General features: G+C 38.3%; 1 protein-coding gene across 1 annotated transcript; it reads right to left on the minus strand.

The window, feature by feature from the left end:
• Positions 1 to 10,488: 10,488 nt before the first annotated feature.
• On the minus strand, positions 10,489 to 12,150 carry LOC118851153 (zinc finger protein 665-like). Its single transcript, XM_036760676.1, has 2 exons — positions 11,856 to 12,150; positions 10,489 to 11,510 (listed from the first exon to the last, which is right to left on the minus strand). Exons 1-2 carry the CDS (start codon positions 12,148 to 12,150, stop codon positions 10,489 to 10,491), a joined length of 1,317 nt encoding a protein of 438 aa, XP_036616571.1.
• Between the last annotated feature and the right edge of the window lie 1,585 nt (positions 12,151 to 13,735).

Consider the following 13,735-nt stretch of genomic DNA (forward strand, 5'->3'; position numbering starts at 1 on the left):
CTTGACCCCTTCCTACCTTTCCAGGACTCTTATACCTTATTCCCCTCCACCTACTCTATGATCCAGGAATACTAGCCTCTGTTGTTCCTATCACAAGAAATAACATCTCCCATCTCAGTGCCTTTTCACTGACTGTCCTGGCCTGTGCCTGGCCTCTGTCTCCTGGATTTCCTAGATTTCTTTAAATTTCAGCTAAAACATTGCTGATTAAATGATTCCCCTTAATACTAATGCCTTCTTTTTTATATTATCTGCAATTCATCTTGTATATACAGTTGATCTTCAACTTGCACAGGTAACAGTGCTAAAAAATTTCATCCAAGTAAAAAAACACAAATGTTGATATAATAAACCTGTGGGAAATAGGGAGTTGGGTTCCCATGACCACCACAGTGTATAATCTTTCACTAGAGATTGATGACAATACACTTTTTTGCATATGATTCTTTTTTAACAAAATATTAATTCTGATAATATGTACTTTTCCTCACATGGTAACCATGAAATAACTCATAAAATGAAGTACACAAAATAAATTGTTAACATGCAAAACTTTTTCTCACTAGTAACTCCTTAGAATTCTGTGACCTTTTGTGCTAACATCCCAATAAAAAACACATTGATTTCAGACAATATTCACTTTTCACAACACATGAAATCTGAGGTACTACCAAATACTATACAAGTAAAATTCTTAAAACTAAAACATTTTTAAGCTGAATCATAACTTTTACTGTGTCAGATGGGTATTATACTGTATATTATATTGCTAGAAATCTTTTTTATCTTGGTTGCCATCTGAAAATCAAGGGAGAGGTTGCTGGGACTTTAGTCACTGCTATCAAGTTGCTGAGACTAGTTGAAGTCTTGACATCACCTCTGACACTCTGTCCTTCACTGCTGGTGGATAGCATTGCATATTGGGACACACCAGCTTGAAATAAGTGGGTGACATCTGCTTCACTCACAATTTGAGTTCTTTAAGAGTCTCAGAGTATGGGAACATAGCAGAAGAGAGCTGATATTTAACTTTGAGTCTGCAGTTGATGATAGGATTGGCAAACAATGAAAACATGCAATGAATGCATAGGGAGCTCTTTACAATTGTACTGGTGTAGCTGGTAAACAAGAGAATGCCAGCCACTCCACAAACTTGTGTGCATCATGCCTCTCATTTTTTTTCTACTGTATATAGCTGTGAGTCACCAATGTAAGACTGCAAATGAGGTTACTACAAAAGTCATGGGAATGCTTAAATGTTAAGGATTGACTATATCTTGTTTATATATAGTTATTTGTATTTTGTTTCTTTAGATTGTACACTACTTGAAAGCAGGGACTATTTTTTCCCTTTCTTTTTCATCTCATTTGCTTGAAGTTAGTAGTTGCCTAATAAATTCCTGTTGTTGATTTGACTTAAGGCTCTTATTACCTCTTACCTGGACTATGTAAATCATCTCCCCATTGATGCCTGTTTCTAGTCTTTTCCATCTGCAATCCAACCTCCCCAAGATGCCAAAATAATCCCCCTAAGGCATAGATCTAATCACAAATCTCTCTCAAAAATCTTTAGAGACTACCTAGATCCAGTAGGATAAAATACATATTCCTCAGCCTTGAACTCCATAACCTGGCTCCACCCTTTCATATTATTGCCCTTCACTCTATGCTTTAGCCAACTGGCCTACCAGCTGTCACATGAATTTGGTATTCCATTTCCTGTCTCTCATCTCCTATCTTCATACTCTCACACAGTCTATCTCCTATACCTGGAACGCTTGTCCTCCTCACATTTGCTCCTTAAAATCCTTATCCTTATTGGAAGTTCATTGCAGGTGTCACCACTTTCTACAAAAAGCCTTTCCCTATTCATTCCCTTTACTCCACTGTTTACCCTTTAATTACCTTGTATTACTTAACAGTGTGCATATTGGATCCTCTGCACCCCTCTTGCAGAATGTTAAGCTTCTTGAGGCCGGAGCTGTTCAGAAGATTTTTTATTTTTAATTTTTGCTGAATTCTACTGCTTATCTCTTAAGAATTGAAAGCTGTCACTTTTGTTGTTTTGTTTACCTCCAAATCTCTATGTGTAGGTGTGCAAGGATAATTATACTCTAAAAAAAAATAAATGAGGCAAGTGATGCCCATAGAGGTGATGAGATCTGCCCAAAGTCTCCTAAGTCAGAGGCAGAGGTAGTCTTCTGGCTGATAATCTAGGGCTTTGCTGTCATGAAAACAGGAACTGTTCTTACTTCTTTCCCTCCATAACATCCATAACATTTTAATATGGGGCCTGGTTTGTGGATTGGTATGATAAAGAAAAGAGCATAGCATTTGGAAGGTCTGGTTTTAGCTTTGCTGTTCACCACATCTGGAGTTTGGGGGAAATTACTTCCCCTTTCTGGGTCTCCATTTCTTCAACTATAAGATTCTATGGTTCTACATGCTGCTACTTGTAATAGATCTTTAATACACTTTAATAAGAAATCAGTAAGGATTAACTGATGAGGAGAGATAAGATGAAGATTTAAATTTTGGGAGAAAAAATACAAAGCCTGCCTTCTCTACACTATGGCTTCCATTTTATACCTGGCTTGAAGGGAAGAAAAGGACTCAGATATATGCATGCGTTTTTTGGTTAACCTTTTTTGGTTACTGAGTTCTAATCTTTCCCGCCTACCTTGGCCGATAATTAGGAGATCAATAAAAGAACTTTTAACATCTCCCCCATTTCTTTCATCTGGCTTTTTCTAGAGAAACCCCTCCATTCCTTTTCCTTCTCAATGATTGTATTAAATTGCCCTGTATGACCTCTCTGCAGAACCACTGGCACCAAAGGCAAATGGAAGGTCTGAAGCACGAAGGAATAGTTATTCTTCTCTCCTTAAAGCAGAGGGTCTTGTTTTACTGAGGCTCCAAAAAATCTCTCCATGGAGAGAGAGAAGCTGGATTGGCTAGGTCTAGCTATTCTACTGGGATTCCATCACTAGTTGATGACTTGCCTCAAAGCTCATTCCTGGCAGACTCTGCCATATAGGTATTTCCTCTTTTGGTCAAACGTTTTCATTGAAGGCATCAGCAAAAAGGTACAAGTGCACTGTGGGAGAAAGGAAGCACAATGTTAGCATTGTTCTCTCTGTAGGCGCTGTGATCCCAGACTTAATGTTTTATTATCTCCTGGGTACTATCAGCAATCACTTATCAACACTGTCCTCTGTAGATAGTTTCTGTTGACCTGAACAAATTCCCCTCAGTGGCTGTCTTTCAAGTTTTTCCTAGTGACTTAACCTTGGTGATTTTTTGTTGTTGCTGTTCAGTCACTCAGTCATGTCCAACTCTTCATGACACCTTGGACCACAGCACACCAGGCCCTACTATCTCTCAAAGTCTGGCCAAGTTCATGTTCATTGTTTGCCCATTACTAACTATCTTAATCCTTTCCTATTATACCTGTTGCTCTCCAACCTGCATTAAATTATTCTGCTGCCTGATTCAGCTTCTCCCTGACAGAAATGGTCCCAGTTACTCAGAGAAGGAAGGGAAGGTATGGTCAGGTGCTGTGCCCTTGGGTGCTTATCCAGTCACCCATGAAACTAGAATTAGCAGTTAGATCTGACAAGATGGCTGGAATCAATGCCATCTCCTCCCTTTCCCCTCAGATTTGGCTCTCCCTTCACCACCCAGGCTAACTCCTCAGGTAGCAATTTGTTCTGTTTGCTCTAGGGTAAAGACCTGTACTCCCATAAATGTCCTGTCATCTCTGTCAGACCCTAGGTGTCAGCCTTTATTGTGCAGCTGAGACCAATTTGTCCTATGTATAGATTCTTTGCAGTGACACACCCAGCATGACGCAGCACTCAGGCGAATGGCAGTAGCAGTAGCTTCCTGATTGCACAATCATACCTCTGCCTAGGACAGAGGCTCTTTTAGGAGAGAGAGAGAGAAAGAGAAAGACAGACAGACAGACAGACAGAGAGAAAGAGAGAAAAACACACACAGAGAGAAAAACAGAAGGAGAGAGAGAAACAGAGAGAGAAGAAAAACAGAGACAGAGAGAGAGAGACAAACAGAAGGAGAGAAACAGAGAGACAGAGAGAGAGAAAGAGAAACAGAGAGGGAGAGAAAGAGAGAGAGAGAGAGAGCGCCAGAGCCAGAGCCAGAGAGAAACAAAGAGAAACAGAAAGACAGACACAGACAGACAGACGGAGACACAGAGAGGGACAGAAGGAGGGAGAGGAAGATGCTTTACCTCCAGATCCTTTGCTCTGAGAGAGGGTAATTTGCATAATTATGCTAGAAAGGTAGCAAGAATTAAAATCCCTACAGAATGGAAGAAAGCTGCTGAGAATCGATTTATGGAGCCAGAGGACAGAAGCCAGGAGGGATGAGCATGAGAGAAGGATCGATCCTTTGGAAAAATAAGGTGACTGAAGACTTCAGGTCATAAAATAGTGGACAACAGGTTTGAAAGGAACTCCAAGCAGTTGGTGCTGGTGAACCTTGCCGTATCTCTCAGGTAGGAAAGACAAAGTATTGTTGGATTAAGAGTATTTCTGTGTATGTGCCATCTCAGGTGGTAGTTGGTTGTTCACTTCTTTTCATTTCTTATTTAAGTGGGGATGTTCTTTCCTTTCTTCTCCCCCAGCACTTAATGACTGGGAAAAAAATCTAATGGTGTTTATTAGAGGAGACAATAAGAATGCACAGTGATAGAAGACGGAGAATGAGCCTTGAAGTCAGGAAAAGCTGGGTTCAAGTCCAGCTTCTGACATATAATGGCCATGTGATCCACACCCCTGGGCAAATCACCACCTCTCAGTGTGCCAGTTAGTTCTCTAGTGCCATAAGTTGCAGAGGAGGTGTCAACTTGCAGAGGTCCCTTACTGGAGAGTTTCCTATACAAGTGAAATGTCTATCCCTTAAGCAGATTAATGTCCCATTTCAGGAAAATATCTATGTGTTTTCTGTATTTGTATTTTATATTTGTATTCCATGTGTGTAACATGGAATCTAGGAATGGGACAAATAGGACTTGGTGTATATATTTTCTATGCTGTTTGGAGAGTGTATTTTGAGAGCCTCTATGTTAAGTCATGTTAATAAGCATTTATTAAGCACCTACTATGTGTTAGATACTGTGCTAAGCAGTGGGGATATGAAAAAAAGCAAAAATTAGTCCATACTCTCAAGGAACTCACAGTCTGACGGGGAGGAGAACATGTAAACAACTATGTATTAACAATATATATATACAGGATAAACTGGAGATAATAAAGAAGGGGAAGGCATTAAGATTCAGGAAGACAGGGAAAAGCTTTTAGATGTCTCTAAGCTTGTCTGCCTAGCAATTGTGTTACTTCTTTGTGCAAAGTGCACTTTCCTATGGAGAAGACAGGATATGTATTGAGCATACTCAGCTATGTACAGCTTTGGCCACAGCAACTGTGAAGATGGGCAGATTCAAGGAACTGGAAAATTGATAAGCTTCAGTTCTACTGTTAATAGACCAGATTTTAATACTGGGCAGGTGTCTGCTTCCCAGTAGTCCTAAACTACTTTTCAAACCCTGACCTTCCAGAAAAGGTCAAGATGATCATAATCTCTGAATAACTGGGAAAATGGAGAGGATAAAGAAATCACCCAGGATCATCTGGACTTAAGCTATCAGGTGGCTAATCTGCTGACCCTGGGGAATATCGCCAAATCTCAGATTTTGCAAGATCTCTGAGGGTGTTCAGTTCAAACTTCACCTGAACTGGAATTTTCTCCATGGTATGCTTAGTAAGTAATTCACATTTACTTGAAGACTTCCAGTGAGAGGTAATCCACTATCTTGGGGTCTGTGAACTTATTTGTTAAAAAGATATTTGATAACCATTCAAATGTAATTGTTTTCATTTGAAATTTTATTTTACATATTTATGAATCTCATTTTGGTGAAGCTCATAAGCTGCATTAGACTACCAAAGGAATCTATGGCACAAAAAGGGTTAAGGACCTCTGCACCAAGTGTAAAATACTCCTCAGAACATAATACAATTAACCCTTCACATCATGGTGGTTAGAGGTGCGGCGTTCCTGCAGTCTCAAAAATCCATGTAAAATTTTTTGGCTATCCCTTCGTACCAGGGAAGAGGTCTGAATTGTTATGGTATTAAAGGATAAAATGTGTTGATATTATACAATACTATACATATATTTTAAGCATTTCTGAGTTTCTACAGTTTTCTGTGTCATCTGCTGGTCTTCGCGTGTCATCTATAGCTTCTGCAAAACTCCCCCCAAATTCCCATTTAATTTCTTATGCTGACCCATGATGCAATGTGGAAGGGATAACTATACTGGCCAACTGCATGACAATGCATTGGATTATCAAGGATAGGTGTTCAATTAATTGTGTATTTCTACTTGTATTACATAATACCTTGATGAGGACAGAGACACTGTCTTATTCAAACTTAGAATTTCCCTCAGTGGCAAGAACAGTACTTTGTACATAATGAGGTCTTAAAAAATGTTTGTTGAAGTCTATGCCTACTTTTCTATCTCTACAAAACTTTAATCTCAATATCCAATCCCAATTCTTTCCTATAGAAGGGAGCAGTGAGGACTATTATCATCAATTCACTGTTGCTCTTATAACTGCAGTCCCAGAAATAGATTGTGTCTGTTTTCTTAGAACCTGCCTAGCAAAATAAGGAGAGGCTTACACTAAATGGGTTATCTAGGAGGTGATGAATTCTCTGGCCATGGCAAATCATAAAACAAAGACAAACACAGAATAGCTATCAGTCCTGTGTGGCACTCTTCCATTTCTGTCATTACAGTCTCAAAGGGTGCTAATAATTGTAGGGTTTTTTTTCCAGTTTCTATAAACATTAACTTTGCTGTCAGTACTATGGTCTCAAATGACCAGAGGGCTGACACACTATTGGAGGGAATGAATCATATCAAGCTTGGCCTTCTCACTATATATGAAACCAGAAAAACAAAGTAAATTTACAACTAAATAGAAAAGTGGCTTACATAAGTTCTCCTTAGAGTGGAACATAAAAGAGTTAGTGCGGGCGATTTGATTGTACATCTTAGGGTAATAAGAACATTTCCTGGATATTGGCCATTTCATATTGTAGGGCTCATAAGCATTTACAAAAAGATCACATTACTTTCAGTTTCTGTGCCAGAATCTGTTGCAGAAGATAAGAAGGTAGAGAAATTCTACAAAGGATTTGATAAGACCCTATAAATTCAATAAATATACTTTATCGCTTAGTAACTTTAGCACAAAGGTAGATATACAGAGCAAAGGCAAAAGTATGGTTTAGGACTAAGAAAGGAAGGAGGCCAAAGACTTGTAGACTCCAAAAAAGTCTCATGCTCATATATTGTGTATGCTTTCTTCAAAAAGAAAGTTAGGAGCCCCTAATTATGGTGACTCACAAATAACTCCACAAAAATAAAATCAATTATTCTTAACAGATGGGAAACTGCTAGTGCATACTAGGGGTCATTTGTGAATCAGTTGTCAGTGTACAATCAGAATACCAACTTATTGCAAAGACAAAATCAACGTCAAGTTCTAAGAATAAAAATAAGGATATATGTCCCATAATTGAGACAACTCCAATCTGATCTATGTAAATAGTCAACTGATGTTGAAAAATGGGAAATGGGTTAATAAAAACCCCAAACCCAAACATCAGTGCAGTTTCTCAAGGACATTTGATAGGTATAAATCAATTACCACAACAAGGAAGCTGAAAGAGTCTGCAAACGAACTTATATAGCATACATTGATCACTTTGTCAAATGAGAGCTAAAGAAGTTTAGAATATAAAATCATTTGTGAAAAGGAATGGGGGAGGATGGAATAAGATATGAGCAGCATGGTCTTTGAAAGAGCAAGAAATGGAGGAAAAGGAGTAAAATTCTAGAAAGCTTGACAAGGGACTCAATCCAGATCATTTCAAAAGCATTGATGGACGAACCTGGAAAGAGAACAACAAACAGAGAAAATTGGAGGGGAGGAGGAGATGGTCGAGATTTCTGTTTCTCCACCTATCTTGCCCTATAAGGAAGTAAGGGGAAAGGAGATGGTGGGGGAGTGATAGAAGGGAAGGCAGACTAGGGAAAGTAGCAATCAGAATACATGCCATCTTGTAGTGGAGGGGGAGGGTAAAGATAGGGAGAAAATTTGTAACTCAAAATCTTGTAATCTTGTGGAAATGAATGTTGAAAACAAAAAATAAATTAAAAAAAATAAATGAAAGATGTGAAATTAAAAAAAAATTGTTTCTCCATCAGTTTCACTGAAGTCATCACATCTAGACTCTAATAAAGTCCCTTATATTCTTCATAAGGGATTAGAAATGCCACTAAAAAACAGACAGAAAGTGCAGCAGCTGTATATACTAAAATAAGTATATACAGAGGAAGTCTATATGGGAGGCAGCACAATACTGAGGGAACTGGGGGATTGATTTCCAAGATATCTGATAGAGGAGATAATATCAAGTGCTTGAAAAAAATAATGACTGTTGTTAATATCAAACAAAGGCAAAGAAAATAGTAACTCTTAGCTCACATACCTTATTTCCTATTACTATATTTTTTAAAATGAGCATAACCTACATACAAGAGAAAAAAACAAACCAGATCATTTAAATGGTCCAGTATCAGAAAAAGGAATTGAGCAAGCCATAAATTAACTCCCAAAGAAGAAAACTCTAGGACCAGATGGATTTACTGAGTAAATTTTATTAAACATTCAAAGAACAATTAATTCCAATATTACATAAACTGTTTTCAAAAATAGGAAAAAAAGGGATGCTTTCAACTTATTTTTATGGTACAAATATGGTCTTGACACCTAACTAAAGAGAGACAAAGCAGAGAAGAAAACTACCAATATTTCTAGTGAATACTAATGCGACTTTTAAAAATGAACAAATAGGCTACAAAAAAATTTTAAAAAGATTATGTTCTATGACTAGGTTTAATTTATATCAGGAATATAGAATTGGTTCAATAGAAGAAAATACTATAAGCACAATAGACATGTTAAAACATACTATACTATAATGCAATATAATACCTATATGATTATATTGACAAATATAATTTATAAGAATAAATAGGTTTTTCTTCAGTATGGTAAATAGTATCTATCTAAAACTGAGAGAACACATTATATGTAAGGGAGAAAAGTTAGACTTTCTTTTTTTTCACATAAATAATTGAAGTAACATTTATTGTGCATGGGTAGGTAAGGCTAATATAATTTTTAAAATGACAATTTTACCTAACCAATCTATTTATGTAATGCAGTATCAATTAAATTACTAAAAATTATCTTACTGGGTCAGAAAAAATAATAACAGAGTTCATCTGGAAGAGCAGAGCTTCAGGAATTTCAAAGAAACCAGAAAGAAAAGATGTAAAGGAACTAGATTCAGCAGCATCAGACCTTAAACTATATCATAAGGTAAGAGTAGAGCTGAAGTGTAAAATGGATAATTTTGATTATTTTTATAATAATGATAATAGCTTACATTTACATAGGGATTTGATGTTTGTGAAACACTTGACCAATATTGTCTCATTTGATCCTTTCATCAACCCTGCAAAGTAGGTGCTATTATCACCATCCCCATTCTACAGATGGAAAAACTCAGGCAGAAATAGGTTAAGTGACTCATCTAGGGCCACACAGATATTAAGTATCAGAGACTAAATCTGAATTCAGGTCTTTTGGATTCAGGGGCAGCCCTCTATTCATTCTGCTACCCAGCAGCCTAAAAAAAAGCATTACAAAATAAATGTCAAACTGATACCAAAATATTTATGCCAGGTTTTTTTGTGTCAGATATCACGAGACAAAGTGAGTACCAAACAACTGGGGAATGGCTGAAGAAGTTATTGCCAAGGAATGTCATGGCATGTTAGAGAGGAATAATGAGAAACCTGAGGACTTCAGAGAAATATTAAATCCATTTTTAGGGCTTTGTACACAGTGTGAAATTTGTGATGTCTAATGAGGTGTGTGCTGTAGGAAGAGACTTTCCTTCAATAATTGGATACAAAAGTTTTATGTCTAGCAAGATTTTTCCAACACACATACAAGTATGAGCTCTAGGTGAAAACCTTCTCACAAATTTAGCTTTTATAAGGCTTCTTTGCAGTGGGAATATTGCAGTCTCTAGTGACTTCCATCTTCCAGGGAAAGGTAGGTCTTCATTGAGCACATTCATAAGTCTTCTCCCCACTATGAATTTTTGATGTAAAGGAAGAGATGATCTTGGGCTGAAGGCCTTACCTCATTGAATCCATATAGGGCTTATTCCCAAGATGAATTTTCTGATATCTAACAAACTCTGTACTCCATTTATATGACTTTCCATACTCATTACAAGGATACAATTTCTATCTCCTGTGAATTCTCTGATAGGAAATAAGGGATAACTAGCTTGAGTGATTTTTCCATATTGATTATATTAAGGAGGTTTGTGCTCTAGTATGGATTCTCTGATGTTTAGTAAGGGTAGAGCGTAAATAAAAAGCTCTGCCACATTCCAGACACTCATAAGGTCTCTCTCCAGTGTGGATTCTCTCATGAAGAGTAAGATGGAAGTGAGAAATGAAACCCTTTCCACATTGATTACATTCATAAGGTTTCTCTCCAGTGTGGATTTTCTGATGTTCAGCAAATTTGTTGCATTGTTGAAAATTCTTTCCACACAGACCACATTCATAAGGTTTCTCTCCAGTGTGGATACTCTGATGCTCAGCAAGACTAGAGTTGCATCTGAAAGTCTTTCCACACTGATCACATTCATAAGGTTTCTCTCCATTGTGGATTCTTTCATGTAAAGCAAGACCGGATTTCCATGGGAAAGTTTTTCCACATCGATGATATTCATAAGGTTTCTCTCCAGTATGGGTTCTCTGATGTCTAGCCAGACTAGAGCTTCTTCTAAAAGCCTTTCCACATTGATGACATAGATAAGGTTTCTCTCCAGTGTGGATTTTCTGATGGTCAACAAATTTGTTGCAAAGTCGAAAATTCTTTCCACACTGAACACGTTGATATGGTTTCTCTCCTGTGTGACTTGTCTGATGTACAGCAAGACTAGAGCTGCATCTGAAAGTCTTTCCACATTCATTACATTTGTACAGTTTCTCTCCAGTGTGGATTCTCCTATGTGTAGTTAAACCTGAGCTGCTTTTGTAACTCTTTCCACATTGATTACATTCATAATGTTTCTCTGAAGTGTGGACTCTCTGATGTACAGCAAGTTGGGATTTGTATCTGAAAGCCTTTCCACATTCATTACATTCACAAAGTTTCTCTCCAGTGTGGATTCTTTGATGTAGAGCAAGATGGCATTCCTGGCTGAAAGCCTTTCTACAATGAGTACATTCATAAGGTTTCTCCTCAGTGTGGATTCTCTTATGTTCAACAAGATTGGGGTGCAGTATGAAAATCTCTCCACATTCATTACATTCATATACTTTCTTTCCATTGTGAATTCTCTGATGTTTAGCCAGATTGGAACTCTGTGTGAAAGTCTTTCCACATTCATTATATTCATAAGGTTTCTCCTCAGTGTGGATTCTCTTATGTTCAACAAGATTGGGGTGCAGTATGAAAATCTCTCCACATTCATTACATTCATATACTTTCTTTCCATTGTGAATTCTCTGATGTTTAGCCAGATTGGAACTCTGTGTGAAAGTCTTTCCACATTCATTATATTCACAAGGTTTCTCTCCAGTGTGGATTCTCTGATGTTCACCAAGACTGAAGCTCTGTATGAAAGTCTTTCCACATTCATTACATTCATAAGGTTTCTTGCCAGTGTGAATTCTCTGATGTATAATGAAGGATGAGTCTTCACTGAAAGCTTTACCACATTTATGACACTCATGTTGCTTCTTTCCAGTCTGAATTTTTTGGTGGTTAATAAGGGATGAGTGTTGACTGAAGGTTTTGCCGTAATAATGACAATCATAAGGTTTCTCTCCTATGTGAATTCTGTGAAGTACAATACAGATTTCTTGCCCAGTGAAGTCACAGGGACCATCACTCATGACACCTTCCTTGTGAGTTTGTTCCACAGAAATGCTTAGCTTTGCAGTAGCCTCTTTCATTGTAGGTCTAGTCTCTCCTTCTGGATGGCAGCTCCTCAGGTCTTCTTGCTCCAGCAACCATGGTGCTTCCTTTTGCTCAAAGTAAGAATCACATCATCTCTGGGAACTGGCAGCCCCAGGGAGAGCAGATTCTGGGCATTCTCCAGCATGACCTCCTTGTACAATTCTTTTTGAGGATTGTCCAAGAGGCCCCACTCCTCCAGGGTGAAGTCCACAGCTACATCCTTAAATGTCACCAAGTCCTGGGCTGGGGGTTTGCAGCTCCCAAGAGCCATTCCCTTGGGCTCCAGGCTCCATGCTTGGGCCAGGCCTTGGTCCTTCGCAGGCTGAGCAGGGGAGGGAGAAGGATCCCACAGGAGCAGAGGTCCTTCCTTTCTCATCCTGGGCAGGAGGCTGGCCTGGGACCTGCACCCACAGAGGTGGCTTCTAGAAGGCAGAGAGGTCTCAGCTCCGAGGGAAGAAGGCATCTCGATCTGAACTCAAGAGAAGGCAGAGATCTTTCAGCAAGCAAGCAAGTGGCTAGGTCTGGGGAAAGGGTTGGGCAGGGTCAGAGGGAACGGAAAAGGCCCCACGTGAGAGGAGGAGCTTCAACTGAGCCAGGAAAATCAATGGATTTGCGTACTGGGTGGAAACAGTATTTCTGGTGTGCTCTGAGTGTGCCCACTGTCTGGCACAGAGCCTCATTTCAAAAGGAGGCTTAATAAGATCTTCTCCCGAAACTGAAAAGGAAAAGACTCCGCCAACTCCCAACAAGGGGGCCTCTTCTGTCCTAGGCATGCGCACAAACCTCCTCAGCACCCCCCCCCACTTCCGGAAATCTGTCCTCGTGATAGCGGTTGCCATGGAAACATTAAGAGACACCAAACTGCTGCATCCTGACACTGTGAAAACTGTTTGAGACTTTCCTAATAAGGTCAGGGGTAAAGTAAGCATGACCATTATCATTATTATTATATATAGCATAGTGCTGGAAATCCTAGCTATATCAACAAGAAAAGGAAGAGAAATTGAGGGAAAAATATGGGCAAAAAGGAAACAAACTTATCACTTTTTTGTAAATGATATAATGATCTATAGAATCCTAAGGAAAAGGCAACTAAAAACTAAAATGAAATGCAACTATTCCTTCACTTTAGCTAATTTTCAGAATAAATCTAATGTCATAAGCTTTCCTGGACATTACCAATAAAACCTAGTAGGAAGATATAGAAAAGAAAATTCAATTTGAAATAATGACAGCATGCATAAAATATCTGAAGGGTCATGCAAAACACACCTAGGAAAAAAAATTAAAAAAAACACACCTAGGAACAACTACAAAGCACTTTAAAGGAATAAAACTGGACTTAAATATTTGGAGGGATGTTTATTACTCATTGAAAGGCTGTGCTAATATAACAAAAATGATAAAATCTAAATTAGTTTACTTATTTGGTGCCAAACCAACCAAAGGATTATTTTATAGAGGCAGAAAAAATAATAGCAAAATTTATCTGGAGGAACAAACAAAAGGTCAAGAATTCCAAAGAGGCAATGAAAAAAGTGGACAAGGAGGCCTAGCAGTACTGCATCTCAAACTATATTA

Source organism: Trichosurus vulpecula, chromosome 5, assembly GCF_011100635.1.
Source record: "Trichosurus vulpecula isolate mTriVul1 chromosome 5, mTriVul1.pri, whole genome shotgun sequence".
In the NCBI taxonomy this organism is placed as follows: domain Eukaryota; kingdom Metazoa; phylum Chordata; class Mammalia; order Diprotodontia; family Phalangeridae; genus Trichosurus; species Trichosurus vulpecula.